The sequence below is a fragment of the Capricornis sumatraensis genome, chromosome 16 (assembly GCF_032405125.1).
Source record: "Capricornis sumatraensis isolate serow.1 chromosome 16, serow.2, whole genome shotgun sequence".
In the NCBI taxonomy this organism is placed as follows: domain Eukaryota; kingdom Metazoa; phylum Chordata; class Mammalia; order Artiodactyla; family Bovidae; genus Capricornis; species Capricornis sumatraensis.
The window spans coordinates 11,360,754-11,382,780 of record NC_091084.1 but is presented as its reverse complement, the minus strand read 5'-3'; the positions used below and the strand labels follow the sequence as shown (position 1 = coordinate 11,382,780).

The window sequence follows — 22,027 nt, the reverse complement described above, 5'->3', positions numbered from 1 at the left end:
GCTATTGTTTAATTTATCCCGACACTGGCAATTTGTATGCACTATACATAGAAATTAGGAATGCACACATAGTCTGAAAAGCATGCTATTTAAAATTGGATGGTAGAGATTTATTGTTAAAACTTTCCTCTCACTGCTCAACAAAGGAAAAGAAACCTTGCTTAGATAATGATAGAAAAGTAAGGACAAGTTACAAGAGCAGTAATTCTTTAAGCTCCTTCTTGCTTCGCATCTGAACGCTGTGTTATGTTGGCAGATCTGGGGAACTTTAGTGGCCGGACGAGAAGTGCGGTGTCCGTTCGGGAAGGCCAAGGGGTCGTCCTCCTGTGCTCACCTCCGCCTCACTCGCCAGGTAAGTCGTCTCCCTTTCCTATCGCTGCTCCTCTCCTCCTGTGTGCTCGTTCCTTTAGACAGGGTGTTGACCGGGAAACATTCAGGTGACATGTGCGTGGTTTTCTTGATGTGTATCAGGGTACCAGGTGAGTAATTAAAGACCATATTTTCTGAATGCCACAGGACAGGAGACTGAGCTCCTCTGATAAGACTGTTTTATGGCTTGAGTGTGGACCATCCTGGTTATGGATGTCTCTCTTTGCCTGCCACCAGGGAGGAATATACTACCCGGAGCCACAGGGAAAGTGATAAGCTGAGAAAGTTAGGAACTTTTCAAAATTGTTGGGAATGTCAGAGTTGTTAACTGAACACCAATGTGCCTCTTGTTTCAGAAGATAAGCTGAAAACTGGGTTGTTTATGGCATAATTTTTCACACTGGAACAAAAAATGTTAAGAAATATTTCTTGAGTTTCATACAGCTATGATTTCCTTGTTGTTTTCTGACTGAGTTCTTGTTTGTAAAAGTTATAATAGTTTTCTCAGGGTTTGAAGTAACAGAATAGTCAACTGTGCTCAGATTAATTATTTCCCCTCTTGCCAACTCACAGATAATTATTTCCATTTTGTTTAAGTTTTATAGTTTGAAGTGAGTACTTCTTGGCAACTCAGTAAAATTTTCCTATAATGCAATTTAAGAAAGGCCAGCAACAATTGAAGAGAAAGAGAGAGAATCAAATGTCTATTTCTACGTGAGAAATAATGAAGATTTTAGTTAACAAGTGGAAACAGAATTCAGGATCCTGGTACCGCAATCAATTTTTCTCTTTTGTTTAGAGTGAAAACCAAACTTGTCTCTAGGTTGCATTACTAGTGTAGTATTGGGGCCCAATTTTGTTATATCATAAATAATCCTTATCATGGTTTACAATAAGACCTCAAATCAATTTTCTTAAAGTTCCTCATCTCTATCAGACCCTAATTTTATTTTTAATTGAAAGAAAAGTAAGCTAAGTTCCAACAGGAAAATATTTTTGAAACTATTTTACTTTGAAACTAAGATAATAATCACTGTGAGGAATAATTTCTGAGTTATACCAACTTCATTCCAATATGTCAATTCAGTTGTCCCAATCCTTTTGTGAGTACTTTGTGAACTTTACAGAAAACATATCCAGTCTTACCTACATGTGTTTTTTAAAAATGGATTTTAGTAGGCTTAAGAGAATCCTATGAAATTAGTATGTTATGTTTAATGTTGGGTTATTATATTTAGTTTGAAGAGAAGTATTAGATAAATGTGTTAGAGATAACAAGGAGGGGAAGATGGAGGGAGGCTAGGGAAAGGAGCGGGGGAGGAGGTAACAGACTCTGCAGAGAATGAAAGTGTTCATCGGCAGCTTTACAGGGATTAGCAATACGCAGTGACTCCCGTGGGAAAAAAAGGAAGATTTTCTCTGAGATACAATCTATGTTGCAGGGCTGTTGAAGCATGTTAAAAAGTGAAATGAGAGAGAACGATTTAAGAATCAAAACTGTAAGATTACACATAAACAAATTATCCAATTGGCAGAGAAAACTATATACAGAAGATTTATAATGGGAAAAAATAGTATAATGAATTGTATACATGACACGCATAAAATAAGAATATCTATGAATAATTGATTAAATAAATAAAAATGTGATCTTTGAGATCAACAAGAATAAAGCTGGCTTACTTGTTATTGTATTGTATGACAATATATGTGTCATAAGAAATATTAGACTTATTAGATAATTTAAAATTGTAGAGGAGGTTATATTCTACTAGGTACATATGTTGAAGTGTTATATGAAATGACTTATTCAAACGTCAGTGTTAACATAACAGAATTTGGGGGGACACATGCATGACCCGGAATAACTACAGTAGCTCAGCTTCCAGGCCAGTGACTAACACTTACAAGTTGGTCATTTATCCTTGATTAGCCAAATCCTATAATATATCTCTAGCTTTTTTGTTAAGCATGTCAATTGTATTCTGGTTCCAATTGAAGCTTGCACATTCCACAAAGACACGGCTTCTACTGCAGCCCTTTAAAGTTATGGCTGTTTATTCTGTCAGATTGTTTATGTGCCATTCAAAGTGAGATTGGAACGCATATTCTCCTTTTTCCTCATTGCACATTCTCTAGTCTCCTTACAAAAAAAAAAAAAAAAGACCCTCGGTTTTCAAAATTTCAGTTTAGACTCTGCAAATCTTCATTGCCGTCATTTACACACTCCCAGCTTACTCCTTTTCATTTTGTCTTCTTTTTGCCATTCCAATGGTCTTGGTTTACAATCATTCTCAGGCACTTCATCTGCTATTATCAGCAGCTATGGTTTCTTAACTGGGCTTCCAGTTAAGGTAGCACTAGTGGTAAAGAATCTGCCTGCCAACGCAGAAAACACAGGAGACTCAAGTTTGTTCCCTGGATCAAGAAGATCTCCTGGAGTAGGAAACAGTACCCTACTCCAGTAGAGGAAATGGCACCCCTCTCCAGTATTCTTGCCTGGAAAATTCCATGTGCAAGAGGAGCCTGGCAAGCTACAGGCCATGGAACCACAAAGAGTTGGACTTGGCTGAGCGACTGAGAATACGTACAGTTTCTGCTCACTGCTTCCTTGATTCCAGGAACCCTTCAACCTCATTGAAGTCTGCAAATCGTTGATATTACCTCCTTTTTGCCCTTGTTCCCCTTCTTTGAGTCTCATTTTTCTCCTTCAATCATTATCATTTTTCTTGCTTACAACCTTATTTCAACCTTCTTTTGCCTCACAACACTCAACAAAATCCTAATCCCAATGTGAACCCATTCTTCAACCTGAAACTACTCAACTTTATATGACTATAAAAGGAATTCCCTCATGGTCCTGTGATTAGGATTCCACCCTTTCATTGCCAAGGGCACAGGTTCCATCCCTGGTCAGTTGGGAACTAAGATCCCGCAAGCCGCACAGTATAGCCAATACATATGTATATACATATGTATGTATATATGACACTATAAAAATAGTTAGGCAGATTAATCTAAATTTTGGGGCTTTCCAGGTGGTGCTAGTGGTAAAGAACCTGCCTGCCAATGCAGGAGACATAGAGATGTGATTTGGATCTCTGGCTTGGGAAGATCCCCTGGAAGAGGGCATGGCAACCCACTCCAATATTCTTGCCTAAAAAATCCCATGGACAGATTCCCTGGTGGGCTACAGTCCATAGGGTTTCAGAGTCAGACACGATTGAAGTGACTTAGCACTCGTGCAAGCAGTCTAAATTTAAAATCCAAACTATGAATCTCAAGTACACTTATGCTGACCAGAAATTAAGGGGAAAAAAAACAAACCTAACCCTCTCATTGTAATTTTGTCAAACCTTCAATGTGTCTCCCATCATTCAATTTTTCTCCCATTCTCATTTTCAGCTGATAACCATTTCATTGTGAAAAGAAAAGCAATTAGAAGATAACTTTCACAAGCCTTCATCACCAAATTACATACTCATTAACACTTATTTCATATTCTAACCTCTCTTCTTTAGTATAGATGCACTGCTGTGCTTCTAAGGCCCATCCCTCAACCTGTGTACTGTAATTCATCCTTACTTATCTACTTAAATAAATCAATTTAGTAATTCTCTGTTCTGCTCTTCTAAATTTTCACCAGAGATTGATTACTTTCTTCTGAGTCATTCCTAACAGGGTACAACCATACTGTCCCCTCCTCCATCTGAAAGCAAAACAATACAAAGCAAACCTCTCCTCTTTCAGCCACCACCTCATTTTTTCTGCTCCTCTCCATAGCAAACTCTTCAGAGGCTTTGTATGTGCATTATCCAGTTCAACTCTGATGCTGTCTTTTTGTCTCTTTCTTTCTTTCTTTCTTCCCTCTTTCTCTGTCTGTTTCTCTAACTTATTAGTAGACTTATTGAGAGCCAATTTCGACCCCAGAATACTCACCTACTTTAAGTGTACAGTTCAGTGAGCTTCTGTATGTATAACACAATTGTGCCACTGTCACCACAGCCCAAGTTTAGAAATTGCATTATTTCACACAGGCATTTCCATCCATGTCTTCATGAAATCACTGATCTACTTTCTGTCTCTACATTTTTACCTTTCCTAAAAATTTTATTTTAGTGAAATTATACAATGTGCAGTCTCTGTGTGTGCACTTAATGTTTCTAAGGTGCATCCATATTTGTCGGTATGTTATTCCATATCGCTGAATAGTATTCCATTGTACAGATATACCTCAGTTTATGGCATCTTTAACATTACAACATTATTTTCAGTCCTCATATTGGAAACTCTTTCTTTTATAAAACACTTTCTTGCAGAATTCCACACACATTAGCTTTCCTCTTACCTTACTTTGTAATCCCCTGTGTTGATTTTGCCCCGTCTTTTCAAACTCATAATCTTACAGCCACTCATGTGTCAGGTTTTGAACTTCTTTCTTTAATATACCCTCATTCTATGATATTTCACCCCACAATACTCTTTAAATACTGATATCTCCCAAATGTATGTCTCCAATCAGGAATCTGGTTGTACATCTAACTGCCTACTCAGCATTTCCATTTGCATGGCTAATAGGAACTGCAAACTTACCCATGAGTAACACTGAACTCCTGGTTATATCTTCCCCAAATACGAGATCTTTTCCCCCTAAATTAATGACAATTCCATTCTTTGCAATTCATCAGTGTTTGAGACATTTTTTCTTACTTTCTTTCACTCCTCACATAAAAATTGTCAGCAATTTTATTGGTCCTACTATAAATGTTATCTGAAATCTGACAATTTCTCATACCTTCCATGCCAGTTCTCTAGTATAAGGTATAATTATTACCTACCTAAGTTATTGCAGTAGCCTTTTAATGGTTCTCTATTATTTTTGACTTTATCTTTTTAAAATCTGTTCTCAACATGGTAGTTAAGAGTGACCTTCAGTTCAGTTCAGTCACTCAGTCATATCTGACTCTTTGCAACCACATGAACTGTAGCACACCGGGCCTCCCTGTCCGTCACCAACTCCCACAGTTCACCTAAACCCATGTCCTTTGAGTCGGTGATGGCATCCAACCACCTCATCCTCTGTCGTCCCCTTTTCCTCCTTCCCTCAATCTTTCCCAGCATCAGGGTCTTTTCCAGTGAGTCAGCTCTTTGCATCAGGTGGCCAGAGTCTTGGAGTTTCAGCTTCAGCATCAGTCCTTCCAATGAATATTCAGGACTGATTTCCTTTCGGATGGACTTGTTGGATCTCCTTGAAGTCCAAGGGACTCTCAAGAGTCTCCTCCAACATCACAACTCAAAAGCATCAGTTCTTTGGCACTCAGATTTCTTTATAGTCCAACTCTCACATCCATACATGACCAATGGAAAATCCATAGCCTTATAGTTTTTATCATGTCACCTCTCTGTCCAAAACACTCCAAAAACTTCCTGTCTGCTAAAGATTGAATTGAGTTACCCTTAAGTTCATATGAAGCCCCAATATTTGGAGATGGGTCCTTTGGGAAGTAATTAGGTGTATAGATGGACCTTGAGGGTAGGACCTTCTTGATGGAATTAGTGCCCCTATAAGAAGAGATATCAGAGAGCTTGCTCTTTCTTTCCATAATTTGACAATTTAGTGAGAATGTGGCCATCTACTAGTCAGAGACCTTTCAGCAGAAACCAACTAAGCTGAAACCCTGATCTTAGACTTCCAGCCTCAGTATCCTTTACTGTTGTTTAAGCCAGCCGGTCTACAGCATTTTGTAATGGCACCCTAAGCAGACTAATATACCATCTCATTCACAGTCAGTGCTCAAGTCCTTACTGACAATAGCTTGAATTAGACAAGGCTATGGTCCATGTGATCAGATTGGTTAGTTTTCTGTGACTGTGGTTTTCATTCTGTCTGCCTTCTCATGGAGAAGGATAAGAGGCTTATGGAAGCTTCCTGGTGGGAGAGACTGACTGAGGGGGAAACTAGGCCTTATTCTGATGGGCAGGGCCATGCTCAGTAAATCTTTAATCCAATTTTCTCTTGATGGACAGACTTAGGTGGCTTAGAGGGTAAAGCATCTGCCTGTGATGCAGGAGACCCAGGTTCGATCTCTGGGTCAGGAAGATCCTCTGGAGAAGGAAATGGTGACCCACTCCAGTATTCTTGCCTGGAAAATTCCATGGATGGAGGAGCCTGGAGGGCTACAGTCCATGGGGCCACGTAGAGTAGGACACGACTGAGCGACTTCACTTTCTGCAGAAGGAAATGACAACCCACTCCAGTATTCTTGCCTGGAAAATCCCATGGACAGAGGAGCCTGGTGGGCTACAGTCCATAGGGTCACAGAGAGTTGGACATGACTGAGTGACTTCACTTCACTTCACTTCTCTTGATGGGCAGGGCTATGTTCCCTCCTTGTTATTTAACCTGGGGCCAAAACTATGGTAGAGGTAATGAAGATAATGGTGACCTCCTTCAGAAGGTCCCATGCAGGAACTGCTACACTCAGTGCCTCCAACCCTGGAGCAGGCCACCATCATCCCATGCCTCCGTGGGAGACTCCTGGACACTCATGGGCATGTCTGGGTCAGTCTCTGTGGGGTCACTGCTCCTTTCTCCTGGGTTCTGGTGCACACAAATTTCTGTTTGTGCCCTCCAAGAGTCTGTTTCCTAGTCCTGTGTAAGTTCTGGTGGCTCTGTGGTGGGATTAATGACGACCTCCTCCAAGAGGAGTATGGCTTATGCCATACCCAAGTCTGCTGCACCCAGAGCCCCTGCCTCTGCAGCAGTCTACTGCTGACCCATACCTCCACAAGAGACATTCAAACACAGTTCTGTCTCAGGCTCTGTGGGGTCTCTGGGTCCTGGTACACACAAGGTTTGTTTGAGCCCTCTGAGCATCTCTGGCTGGTATGGGGATTTGATTCTAAATGCAATGTCACCCCTCCTACCATCTTTCTGGGGCTTCTCCTTTGCCCTTGGGCATGAAGTATCTCTGCAAAGTCACTCCAGCACTGCACAGCTGCTGCTGCAGTGCCTATTGTATTTCTGGGGCTTCTCTGCCTTTGGACATGGGGTATTTCCTCACAGACTCTCCAGTACACGCAGCCACTACTCCAGCTCATTGTTTTGGCTCCCAAATCACTGCAGATGATGACTGCAGCGATGAAATTAAGACACTTGCTCTTTGGAAGAAAAGCTATGACCAACCTAGACAGAATATTAGAAAGCAGAGATATTATTTTCCAACAAAGGTCCATCTAGTGAAAGGTATGGTTTTTCCAGTAGTCATGTATGGATGCGAGAGTTGGACTATAAAGAAAGCTGAGCACTGAAGAATTGATGCTTTTGAACTGTGATGGAGAAGACTCTTGAGAACCCCTTGGATGGCAAGGCGATCCAACCAGCCCATCCTGAAGGAAATCAGTCCTGAATATTCATTGGAAGGACTGATGTTGAAGCTGAAACTCCAATACTTTGGCCACTTGATGTGAAGAACTTACTTATTTGTAAAGACCCTGATGCTGGGAAAGATTGAAGATGGGAGGAGAAGGTGACGACAGAGGATGATATGGTGGAATGTCATCATCAACTCAATGGACATGAGTTTGAGTAATCTCTGGGAGTTGGTGATGGGCAGGGAGGCCTATGTTGCTACAATCCACAGGGTCGCAAAGAGTCGGACACAACTGAGTGACTGAACTGACTGACCGAAAATAACTTGGAGAATCCTCACCATTTGACTCCATATAATCTCTCTGACCTTATCTACTATTCTCTTTCTTGCTTTTTCATATATAGTTATATTAGTTTCTCTGATATTCCACAGGAACTAGGTATAGTCTTGCCTCAAAGTCATTCCAGTTGCTATTTTCAATGCCTGATTCCTCTTATGCTTGCCATTTGAATGGCTCACTACTTCACTTTCAAATCTTCCTTCAAAACTTACAAGCTTGGTGAAAATTTTTCTCATTTTCCTATTTTGATATAACCCCCTACAATTCCTTTCCTCTTTCTCTGTTTTCTTTTTCTCCACAATGGTCATCACTTTCCATACATTGTAGAATTTTACTTACTTGCTTATTCCCTGTCCTCTTGAAATAGAAAATAAATCCCACGAGGGCAGAATTTTTGTAGTTTTTATTCAGTGCTGAGCCTCATGTCTAGAACAATGACTGGCATAGAGCAGGGGCTCAAAAACATTTGTTGAGTGAGTACATGCTTAATATTCATAAATAAATAAAATTGGCCAAGGTTTTTAGTCCATACATAACTATCAGAAACTGAGAAAGAAATCTTAAGAACAAAGAAAAATAGATCAACTGTGTAGTAAGAAAAATTTCTTACCATTCAACTTTCTCTTATAATGATGTTGTGAATTGAAGAAGAGAAAAATGAGCATGATTCATATCATCAATATGGAAGAATAAAATAAATATAAAATTAACATAAAAACTGTAACCTGATTGGATTTTTTAATTTAAGTCACAATCATACTGTGAAATAGTGGATTCATCCTAATGCTTTGCTTTATCAATTAGAAAGACACCTTTGAAATTGTCTTGGGGAAGTCGAGTCAAAAAAGTCTTGCTGTAGAGGAAGGGCAAATGTAGAAAGAATAAGCCAGGGCTACTCAATGAGAAAGACCTTGTGATTGCTTTCCTGGTCTGGCACCTGTTAGCAAAGGCCTCAACAACTGCCTTTGTTTTGGTGGGATGAGATTGTGCACTGTGAAATGAGGAAATAACCTGATCCATACTAGAATCGCAACCCCAAATTTCTGTCAAGTCGAAATAGTTATGTTTTGGGTTGGCCAAATGTTTGTTCAGGTTTCTCCATAAAATGTTATGGAATGGTTAACCAATCTAATAGATCATCACAGCATACCTAGTTAACTGATGCTTGATTCTCTTTTGTTCCCCACTCTTTATTTTACTGCTGCTGCTGCTGCTAAGTTACTTCAGTCGTGTCCGACTCTTTGCAATCCCATAGACAGCAGCCCACCAGGCTCCTGTCCCTGGGATTCTCCACGAAATACTGGAGTGGGTTGCCATTTCCTTACTACCATCTTTTAAATCATAATTGGTTTATTATTTTATTTTATCAAAAATTTAAATGAAGTAAAGTGTTGGAAGTAAACATTTCCTAATATTTTAATTTCCCCTAGTAGATTATATGTTCCTTAATGGTGCAAAACCTTCTACCTCATATTTGTATCTCTAATATTTAGTGCAGTACCTGACACTTGTAAATATATGAAAAAGTAGAAGAGTAAGTATTCATTAAATGCATGTTTAATAACTAAATAAATGTGCTGATTCTAATGAGAGTTTCATAGGGCTTTAAAAAGTTTTTATCAGGCTCCTGCTATCAGTTTATCATAACCAACTCTTATTTATGATAAATATTTGGGTCACCTAATGTCACATTCAAATATTATTATTTCAAATAATATTATTCAAATATGAAGATTATTATTTAAAAGTTTAGCAAGTACTAAAATTTAGTGATAACTATATGAAATTATAAACATTTTATGCATCAAAGAAGATTAAATAATATTCAGAAATAGCCATCAAATCCATTTTCTTATTACCTCAAATGGATGTTCAATGCACATTTTTTTCCTGTGATTAAAAGCAAAAGCTAGGGTTGATTTATTTGCTGAATTTCCCCATTTGCAAGAGAGCAATATTAATTCCTGTCAGTAATATGTGTGAATAAAAACATCTTGGCTGGATACTGAAGTAGCTATTCATCTACCTGTAAATAGCTATATCTTTTTAGATTCTTAAGCACATCTGATGAAAGTGATTTTGGTTGCCAAAAACCAGTTCTGTCATTTAGAAATCTTGAAATTCAGGGTTTTACTATTTTAAAAAAGCTCTCTGAAAATTTAAAAATAAGCCTCATAAAATCTATGACCAAGCATAGAATTACTTAAAGGTTTAGAGGTTATCACCACAGATTTTAAATAGCAAATCAGTAGTTACTATTTAACTTTAAATATGTTTTGGTCCTGTTTTGTGCAGAAGTATTATCTCAGAAGCTTACACACTTATATCAAAGTGGAAATTAAAATTCTTGTACATCTACTAGACTGCAGTTAAAAATATATCAATAATGCAACATTTTACAATAAACAATCATATTTTCACATTTGTTGAACCATAAAATCCTTACAAGGGCTTCCCTGGTAGCTCAGCTGGTAAAGAATCCTCCTGCAATGCAGAAGAGCCTGGTTTGACTCCTGGATTGGGAAGATCCCCCGGAGAAGGGATAAGCTACCCACTCTACTATTCTTGCCTGGAGAATCCCATGAACAGAGAAGCCTGGCAGACTACAGTCCATGGGGTCACAAAGAGTTGGGCATGCCTGAGTGACTAAGCACAGCACAGCCAGCATAATCCTTGCAAAATATCTGCGAGTTAGCGATTATTTGTCATCCCTATTGTAGAGATGAGGAACCTACAGAAATTTTAGAAGGATTAAGTGAAACACTTAAGCTCTCATCCTTAGTAAATGATGGAACCAGGACTTCAGTCTTTGGTATATTTTATGCCATGTAATATATATTTTGGGTAAAGCTATACTAAATAGCTTTATATATATATAATATATATATATATATATTATATATATATAGTTTATACCATGAACACAAATAAGACTTCTTTAAAAAAAAAAAAATGGACTCATTAACTTCTCAAAATTCTTGTTTTATAATATCAAATATTGTACTTACCATTTCATTCAACAAATGCTTATTGAGTATATATTATCTTTTAATTAATGATCTTAACCTATTTATTTATACCACCTCATTTTTTACTAATTACTATCCCTTTTCTATGATTTATTTACCCTTGTTTCACTTTTTCAGACTTTTTCTAATTAATGGAAGGTTTTTAAATTAATGTTTCCTTCTACTCAATTTAAAATTATGTATTTTGTTTCTATTATTTTAGAAATAATATGTAAAATCTTAATATACCTATTTAACATCATTTTGATTTTATATGATTGCTTCTGGGGATTAATTGATTCAATCATTCATTTACTAATCAAACAGAACCTGAGGAAGAAAAAGAACTTAGTTTTATGGCTAAGATATAAAATTGGTTTAGAACAGAATAAGTTTAGTTGAGTCATGGATATGTGAAGAATTACGTACCTGTAGATAGTACAGAAAACTGCATATATAAGTCTGCAGTCTAGGAAAGGGGTCTGGGCAGGAGACTATAATTTTAAGCATAATCAGCATACTTGTCTCAGGACTGATTATGAGATTGATTGGGAGCTCTTAGCAAGAGTGTTTACAGTGTGAACAGCATGATTTCTCTTTGTATAGTAAACATCATGGGAAAAAAAACAATATAACAAGCAAAAAACAGCTGTTCTGTTTCTATGATACCAACCGGTTTAAATAACTTTGAATTACTGACAGAATTTGTGCATTTATGTGGCACAAATTGAAACTGATCCCATTGAAATTAAAAATACCTACAATTCACATTTTTTTTTTTTTTTACTTTATTTTACTTTACAATACTGTATTGGTTTTGCCATACATCGATATAAATCTGCCACGGGTGTACATGTGTTCCCAATCCTGAACACCCCTCCCACCTCCCTCCCCATACCATCTCTCTGGGTCATCCCAGTGCACCAGCCCCAAGCATCCTGTATCCCGCATCGAACTTAGACTGGTGATTCATTTCTTATATGATATTATGCATGTTTCAATGCCATTCTCCCAAGTCATCCCACCTTCTCCCTCTCCCGCAGAGTCCAAAGACTGTCCTATACATCTGTGTCTCTTTTGCTGTCTCACATACAGGGTTATCATTACCCTTTCTAAATTCCATATATATATATATATGTTAGTATACTGTATTGGTGTTTTTCTTTCTGGCTTAATTCACTCTGTATAATCAGCTCCAGTTTCATCCACCTCATTAGAAATGATTCAAATATATTCTTTTTAATGGCTGAGTAATACTCCATTGTGTATATGTACCACAGTTTTCTTATCCATTCATCTGCTGATGGACATCTAGGTTGCTTCCATGTCCTGGCTCCCCCAATTCACATTTTTTAACTCCAAATGTTTGTAAGAATTAACTGCTTGGATGAAAAAGATTTATTGACTATTTAAAAATTGCATTGTTGTAGTTTTAAACATGCAAAAGCTAAAATTTAATGCACCTTCTATATGCCCTGGAACACCAGAGGCTCAATGCCTGTAGAAGAGAGGAGCTTATATCCTCAACAGATATAGTACATGCATACTAAGTTGCTTCAGTCGTGTCAGACTCTTTGTGATCCTATGAACTGCAGCCTACCAGTCTCCCCTATCCCTAGGATTCTCCAGGCAAGAATACTGGATTGGATTGCTGTGTCCTCCTCCAGGGATCTTCCCAACCCAGAGATCGAACCCGCATCTCTTATGTCTCCTGCATTGGCAGGCAGGTTTTTCTTCACTAGCACCTCCTGGGAAATCCGGTAGATCCTGAGACAGGTGTGAAAAGACCTTAGAAGACCTAAGCCGAGTCCCAACAATGTTGATTTAAAGTAAAAGAAACATCAGAGTACATAAAGCCACCTGCATCCAGATAAAAAACAATAATTAATATTTATTTCCAACAAATGTTATCATTTTCTTTATTCTACTGCCTGGACCCTTAGCTTATCCTAACTTTACTAACCTAGTATTGTTTGCCTTGGTGATCTTGTAAAATTATGTGTGACTGAGTCCCAGGCAAAATAAATGCCCAGTCTGATGTATCTGTCTCCCTAAAAATTCAAAACCATAGAAACAGGTCCAGTTCCCCCAAACATGCTCTCTAAACCAGTCCATCCCCCTATTGTCCCTCCTCCAATCACAGAATTATGGGGACTCCATGGCACTCATGGGTAACACAGTGCTGAGTGTAACCTGAGTCTTAAAGTGAAGGAGAATAAAATATAATACTTGGTTATTTCATAGCCAAGAAAATTGGATGAATGGTATTATATAATGATTTACAGACTAACATTTTATTTCTGCATATATGTTTTGAACCATCATAGAATATAGCCGAATTTATAAATTAGTAAATTATAGCAATGCTTAAGACCTGACATACAAGCGACACAGAAGCAAAACGCAGTTCATTGTGCATTTAACACTCTCATTGTAAACTCTCTAATGCATACTTTATTCATTTCAGAAAAGCACTCAAACTGCAAAGGATGCTGCATGACTAAAGGACATGGTTTTATTCCAGAGGCTATTCTCTGAATTTCCTCTAGCACTGTGATTTATCTTCTGTGAAGTTTTATTTTTATTTTTTTATTTAAATTTTATTTTTTTACTTTACAGTACTGTATTGGTTTTGCCATATATTGACATGAATCCACCACAGGTTAGGACTGAGCAAAGGAGGCCCTTAGAACTCGTGTCCGAGCTATAAAACTTCAGCAAAGACATTTAGTACTAAGGAAATAAAAGAATTATGACAAGATGAGATGGTTGGATGGCATCACCAATTCAATGGACGTGAATTTGGGCAAACTCCAGAAGATTGTGGTGGACAGGGAGGCCTGGCATGCTGCTCTCCATGGGGTCACAAAGAGTCAGACATGACCTGGTGACTGAACAACAAGAAGGATAGTTTGACCTGAACTAATTGAAGATGAACATATACCAGTCAAAGTCACTATGGAACCAGATGCTGTATGAGTAAACAAATCAAGAGAATACAAGTAGGTGAACATTTAACAGGGTGATAAAGGAATACTAGGTAGTCTCCTCTTTCCAAGAGCTAAACTGTATCAGAGTCATTCACCTACGATTTGGACTCAGACACCCAGGACTCCCAGCCTGATTCTGACACTTGCTACTGTCTTGTTAAATTAAATCCTGTTGTTGTTCAGGCCCTCAGTCATGTCTCTTTGCTACCCCATGGACTTCAGCGCAACAGGCTTCCCTGTCTTTCATCATTGTCCTGGAGTTTGAACAAACTTAGTCCATTGAGTCAGTGATGCCATCCAAGCATCTCTTCCTCTGTCATTCCCTTCTCCTCCTACCTTCAATCTTTCCCAGCATCAGGGTCTTTTCTAATGAGCCAGCTCTTCGCATTAGGTGGTCGAAATATTGGAGGTTTATCATCAGTCTTTCCAATGAATATTCAGGATTTATTTCCTTTGGGATTGACTTGTTTGATCTCCTTGCAGTCCAAGGGACTCTCAAGAGTCTTCTCCAACACCACAGTTCAAAAGCATCAATTCTTTGGCTCTCAGCTTTCTTTTGGCCCAACAGGCACATCCATGACTTCCCTGGTGGCTCAGATGGTAAAGCGTCTGTCTACAATGCGGGAGACCCAGGTTCGATCCCTGGCTTGGGAAATCCCCTGGAGAAGGAAATGGCAATCCACTCCAGGACTATTGCCTGGAAAATCCCATGGACAGAGGAGCCTGGTAGGCTACAGTCCATGGGGTCGCAAAGAGTTGGACACGACTGAGAGACTTCACTTCATATCACGACTGGAAAAACTATAGCTTTGACTATACAGACCTCTGTTGGCAAAGTAATGTGTCTGTTTTCTAATATGCTGTCTAGATTTGTCATAGATTTTCTTCCAAGGAGCAAGTATCTTTTAATTTCATGGCTGCAGTCACCATCTGCAGTGATTTGGGGCCCAAGAAAGCAAAGTCTGCCACTGTTTCCATTGTTTCCTTATCTATTTGCCATGAAGTGATGGACCCAGATGCCATGATCTTAGTGTTTTTGATGTTGAGTTGTAAGCTAAATTTTTCACTCTCCTCCTTCACCCTCACCAAGAGGCTCTTTAGTTCTTCTTTGCTTTCTGCCATAAGGGTCTTTTGTGATTTCTTACAAATTTTAGGTTTGTTTGTTCTATTCTGTGAAAAATGTCATTTGAGTTTTGAGAGGGATTTCTTTGAATATATGGGTTTCCTTGGATATTATGGGGTTTTTAAACAATATCAATTTTCCAATTTATGAATACAGAATATCTTTCCATTTCTTTGTGTCTTCTCCAATTTTTTTCATCAGTGCCTTATAGTTTTCCATTGTGTAGCTCTTTCATCTTGTTTTATTATTTCTGTGTTAGTCACTGAGTAATGTCTAACTCTTTGTGACCTCATGGACTATAGCCCACCAGGTTCCTCTGTCCATGGAATTCTCCAGGCAAGAATAATGGAGTGAGTAGCCATTCCCTTTTCCAGGGAATCTTCCTGATCCTGGTATCAAAGTCAGGTCTCCTGTATTGCAGGCAGGTTCTTTACTATCTGAGCAACCTTATTACTAGGTATTTTATTCATTTTAATGAAATTGTAAATGGATAGTTTTATTAATCATTTTTCTCCTAGTTCATTACTAGTGTACAGAAAAGTAACAGAATTTCATATATTTATTTTGAATCCTATTCTGGGGAGCTCTTCATCTTAGAATAGTTGGTATTAGAAATCACTCCTTTAAAGCAACTCTATATAAAATAGGAACAAAATTTTGCAGAGTTGTAAACATAATATTTTGGTTTATATTTATTCTTTAAAATGATTATAACATCTGAATCTCATAAATTAAAAATTCTGTAGTAACTGCAACTCTGAGAAAAAAGAAATTACTCAAAAAGATTTTTTGCATCTTTTTTTCCCTGCAAAATAGTAGGATAGCATGATATCCCATTCTCTATTACATTTGTACCTACCGAGATCACAAAATGTAATTGTCTGCAAAATATTTGAGGAATTCAGCAATCTTCCCAAGGCCTATATTAATATTCAGTTTCAAATCACTATATGTTCAATCATGTAATGTCCACATTCTTGTAGATTTTCTGGGCACCTCATCATTTCTTCTTTTGTTAGTAGCTATGCTGTAATGATTGAAGCCATTTTCCAAATTTGCCTTTGTTAACTTTATGAAATCTAAAACTTTTTCAAGATTTGCAGTTTCACTTTGCAATATAAGAATGCTGTATCTTTATTTGTTGTAAATAACTGGCAAAAAAAGAGATTGTCAAAATGGAGAAAGGTAGATTTTTAGTGCTAAAAATGGATGAGTATTGAGTTATGACTAATTTTCAAAGTGATGAATTAATTTGTCATTATTGTCATGTGATTTTTCTTCCCTAAAATTTTTGTAGTCAAGGGAAACAAGTCCTTCTGATTACATCATATGTGCTTTCCACAGCTTTATGCTGAATCTTATTGAAAAATTCTATTTTGTACATATATTGGCCACTGATCAACCTGTTTGTTACACCAATGTAAATGAACCAGTAGTTTCCTCAATGATTTTTTCTCAACTTGACCAAAATTGTTAACTGAGGTGAATACTCAGCACTGTTAAAATCAGTATTCTTGCCTGGAAAAATCCCATGGATGGAGGAGCCTGGTAGGCTACAGTCCCATGAGGTTGCAAGGAGTCAGACACGACTGGGCAACTTCACTTAGAAACAATAAATGAAAGCAAATAGCACAAATGTAGAAAATTTCATATTTTTACCAAACAGAATAATTGAATGGTCAACTTTGTATCTCAACAATTATTTAAAATCCAGACAAGATAAGTGATAATGGAAGCATATTGAATGAAATAGAGAAATAAAGGACTCATGTATTTTTTAAATTTTGTATGCTTTCCTATGTAAAATAAATAATAAAATATAATTTATATGCCCTTAAATTATACAGAAAAAGACTATTTAGACTCAAACTCTGCTAGTCAGAGAAACATTTTTTAATTAAACCTTTTATTTTGTATTGGAGTATAGTTGATGAACACTGTTGTGCTAGTTTCAGGTGAACAGTGAAGAGATTCAGCCATACCTATGCATGTATCCATTTTCCCCCAAACTCCTTTCCATCCAGACTGCCACTTAGCAGAGAAACATTTGTAATAACAGATTTAACTGGCTGCTTGATAGTTTCTGAACTTGGCACTTATCAAAAAATACATTTTGACTTTCCTTTAAAATCTTTACAACTCAGTTTTTAAAAATACATGTTCTTATCATTCACTCTGTTGTAGTGTGTTCTCCAGATGTCACTGGAAAGGAAAATTCAATGTGTTTTGGAGTATTTTTTTAACTCTATCTGACAAAATGTCTACATAGAAAGCTAAATATCACAAAGCAAGCACCTCAACATGAAGCTTGTTTGAAAATATTTAGACAGAGTAGGAAAAGATTTAGGACATTGCAGTGACCTGCTTTTTCTCATATTTATTTGAAATTTTTATACATAATGACTCAAGTTTGAGTCATTATTTTTGATTGTTTAATTATATTTCACCAAATACTTCCAGCTCCTTTAAAATTGTCCAATTTTCTCCCTCTTTATGAGATATTCCACACAGAATAGGGCAGGAAACAGTGAGTCAGATGCTCATTTCTTTGATTATTATGTTGCTTGAAATAACTAGTGTTTTCAAGTTGTGCTGATATAAATCACCACTTTCATCTGATTTGGGCAAGGCAGTTGAACATGTCAAAATAATGTGGTAAAATGCAGCCAAGTTAGATTGAATTGCTGAGCTTCTAAATTAAAAGCCATCATATTTTCCAAAATTATTAATACTTCTTTCCTTTCATATGCTTTGATATACCAAAGAAACAATATTTGCCCATTGACTCTCATTCAGCAATGAAAATGATAAAAAGAAACACGCACAATCTGGAGTCATGTAGTTGAGTGTGGATCTTGACTATACCATTACTAAAATGTTGTTTTTAGAGGAATAAGACTTATCCAGGTTCTATTCATGAGACAGGGCACTCGGGGCCGGTGCACTGGGACAACTCTGAGGGATGGGATGGGAAGGGAGGTGGGAGGGGGGTTCAGGATGGGGGACATATGTACACCATGGCTGATTCATGTCAATGTATGGCAAAAACCACTACAATATTGTAAAGTAATTAACCTCCAATTAAAATAAATAGATTAATTTACAAAAAATAAAATAAAAAAATAAAACTTATCCTAGCCTCAGTTTCAACCCTTGAAAAATGGGAATAAAAAGAGCTCTGATCTAATATAAAATTTTATAAGATATTAGTATTAGTTTTTCTAAACTTCTTCTTAAGTAATTAAATAGTATGATAGATCTTTGAGAGAAACAGATAACAACCACATTAATTCAAGAAAGAAAAGCCAAGGAAAGTGAATATCAGTTGCTCACTTTAAAATGAAAATGGATTATAACAGAAAATAATAGACTCAACAATTCCATAGTCCAGTTTTTTTTTTTTTTTACTTCCTACTCTGAGAAATGTTCCTACTTATATTGCATTTAGCTTACTTAACTAAGCATTATATTATCAAACTTTAATTCTTCCTGACCAAAGGTCAGCAGACTTTTTCAATTAGTGGCCACACAGTAAATATTTCTGAAGAATAACGAAGCCTGGCATGCTGTAGTCCATAGGGTCACAGAGTCAGACATGACTTACTGACTGAAAAACAACAACAAGTAAATGTTTTTACCTTTGTGGATCATACACACCCCTCACTTTATCTTCTTCTGGCCAACTAAGTAAGAAAGGATGCATCCTTCTCTGTTCCCACTCCCTTGTCAGATTTCCTAAGTCCCTATAAACAAGTTTCCTTCTCTTGTCTAATTTTTATTACATATTCCACTGCATAAGAGTCATTTCTGATATTTTAACTTTGCTACTTAATGTAGATGGTCCTTGCATCTTTGTACCTTATATACATCTGCTAACACAGTCCTGAATGTCAGCTGCTCAATGGATACTACTAATTAATCTTATTGAAACAATTTATAAGGCTAGTCCAACAAATCCATCTTAAATAGTTAATTTCTGTATTTTTCAAAAGATAAATGATACTTTTTTACTTGTTTTATTTTCAAGAAACTAAATGTAGTGATATAGTTGTTTAATCACACAATATAAATCTTACTGTAGATGAATAGAAATAAGTAGAAAATGTTATCTTCATTTAGGAATTTAAATAATGCTCTAAATTGTAAAACTAATGTTTTAGTCATTAGTATGTTTTTCTTTATTTTATATCACTTATATATATATATGGGTTATTTTAAATTAGCTTGTTGAGTTATAATTAACATATAAAGAACATCAGCATCTTTTTAATATTAGCATTTTTAAGTGTATAATTCCATGAGTTTTTTGAAAAAAAGTCATGGAAGCACAATCATAATCATGACGTAAGACATTTCCATTAACCACAGAAAGTTCTCTGAGAAAGGTCCCCACCAGGGGCTTCCTTGGTGGTTCAGACTGTAATGAATCTCCTTTCAATTCAGGAGACCCAGGTTCAATCCCTGAGTTGGGAAGATCACCTAGAGAAGGAAATGGCAACCCACTCCAATATTCTTAACCTGAAGAATTCCATGGACAGAGGAGCCTATCAGGCCACAGTCCATGGGGTGATAGAGTTGGACATGACTAAGCAACTAATACACACAGAGAATCTCTCTAGTGCCTCTTCTCAATCACTTTTCTCCCACAACTCCCATTGTTGGCATCCAGGAATCTGCTTTTTGTCATTATATTTGTCTTCTCCAGAAATTCTTTCAAAAGAAATCATGCAATACATAGTCTATAAACCTGGCTGCTTTCACTTAGTATAATGATTTTTTGTATCTATACATGTTACTGAGCCAACAGCTAGTTCTTGTTGATTGCTGAATAGTATTCCATTACCTCAATGTACCACAATGTGTTTATCCATCCATCAGTTGATGATTGTGGCCTATTAAGAATGAATGATGGTACAGGCTTCAATTCTCACTCCTATCAGAACCAATGCTCAGAAGCTCCCAGGGTAGCAACACCAACCTGTGAGGTACTACTTTGGAGGCCCAATCTGAGTCCACTGGCTTCTAAGGCACAGAAGCCTGATGCCACTCTGACTTGCCCATCTTCCGGGAGAGTTTATTGAAGGCAAAGAGAGAACAGAGAGAACACCTCAAGAGAGAAAGAACTGCATTAAAAATCTGCTATAGTGAACAAGATGGTGAAGGAGTAGCTGGACGTGGAGTACATCTCTCCACAGATACATGAGGAATACACCTTCAGACACAGAAGTGCATGCAGAACATCAGCTGCGAGTGGACAGGAGTACCTGACCAGCGGAAAAGAATATGTAGAATAACACAAAACTTGACATCAAGCCCTGAGCCACTGGGGTGGGAACAGTGACTCCACGATCCTAGACTACCAGAGAACTAACCCTCAGTTCAGTTCATTTCAGTCGTGAGTCGTGTCTGACTTTTTGAGACCCCATGAATTGCAGCACGCCAGGCCTCCCTGTCCATCACCAACTCCCGGAGTTCACTCAGACTCACATCCATCCAGTCCATGATGCCATCCAGCCATCTCATCCTCGGTCGTCCCCTTCTCCTCCTGCCCCCAGTCCCTCCCAGCATCAGAGTCTTTTCCAATGAGTCAACTCTTCGCACGAGGTGGCCAAAGTACTGGAGTTTCAGCTTTAGCATCATTCCTGCCAAAGAAATCCCAGGGTTGAGCTCCTTCAGAATGGACTGATTGGATCTCCTTGCAGTCCAAGGGACTCGCAAGAGTCTTCTCCAACATCACATTTCAAAAGCATCAATACTTTGGTGCTCTGCCTTCTTCACAGTCCAACTCTCACATCCATACATGACCACAGGAAAAACCATAGCCTTGACTAGACGGACCTTAGTCAGCAGAGTAATGTCTCTGCTTTTCAATATGCTATCTAGGTTGGTCATAACTTTTCTTGCAAGGAGTAAGTGTCTTTTAATTTCATGGCTGCAATCACCATCTGAAGTGATTTTCAAGCCCCCCAAAATGAAGTCTGACTCTGTTTCCACTGTTTCCCCATCTATTTTCCATGAAGTGATGGGACCGGATGCCATGATCTTCATTTTCTGAATGTTGAGCTTTAAGTTAACTTTTTCACTTTTTAGTTCCTCTTCACTTTCTGCCATAAGGGTGGTGTCATCTGCATATCTGAGGTTATTGATATTTCTCCCGGCAATCTTGATTCCAGCTTGTGCTTCTTCCAGTCCAGCGTTTCTCATGATGTACTCTGCATAGAAGTTAAATAAGCAGGGTGACAATATACAGCCTTGACATACTCCTTTTCCTATTTGAAACCAGTCTGTAGTTCCATGTCCAGTTCTAACTGTTGCTTCCTGACCTGCACACAGATTTCTCAAGAGGCAGGTCAGGTGGTCTGGTATTTCTATCTCTTTCAGAATTTTCCACAGTTTATTGTGATCCACACAACCAAAGGCTTTGGTATAGTCAATAAAGCAAAAACAGATGTTTTTCAGGAACTCTCTTGCTTTTTCCATGATCCAGTAGATGTTGGCAGTTTGATCTCTGGTTCCTCTGCCTTTTTTAAATCCAGCTTAAGCATCTGGAAGTTCATGGTTCATGTACTGTTGAAGCCTCGTTTGGAAAATTTTGAACATTACTTTGCCAGCATGTGAGATGAGTGCAATTGTGCGGTAGTTTGAGCATTCTTTGGCATTGCCTTTCTTTGGGATTGGAATGAAAACTGACCTTTTCCAGTCCTGTGGCCACTGCTGGGTTTTCCAAATTTGCTGGCATGTTGAGTGCAGCACTTTCACAGCATCATCTTTTACGATTTGAAATAGGTCAACTGGAATTCCATCACTTGCATTAGCTTTGTTTG

At 37.7% G+C, this 22,027-nt stretch overlaps 1 protein-coding gene and 1 non-coding gene across 2 annotated transcripts in view; both read left to right on the top strand.

Annotated features, from left to right (window-relative positions):
* The window catches only part of CNTN5 (contactin 5), a 635,147-nt gene that overhangs the window by 122,034 nt on the left and 491,086 nt on the right, over positions 1-22,027 (top strand). The window contains exon 4 of the mRNA XM_068988835.1: positions 257-352. Within this exon, the coding sequence (XP_068844936.1) occupies positions 257-352 (96 nt within the window). The remainder of the gene's footprint in view (positions 1-256; positions 353-22,027) is intronic.
* Positions 14,663-14,734, top strand: TRNAC-ACA (transfer RNA cysteine (anticodon ACA)). The gene has a single exon. It is a non-coding gene; the product is annotated as a tRNA-Cys (tRNA).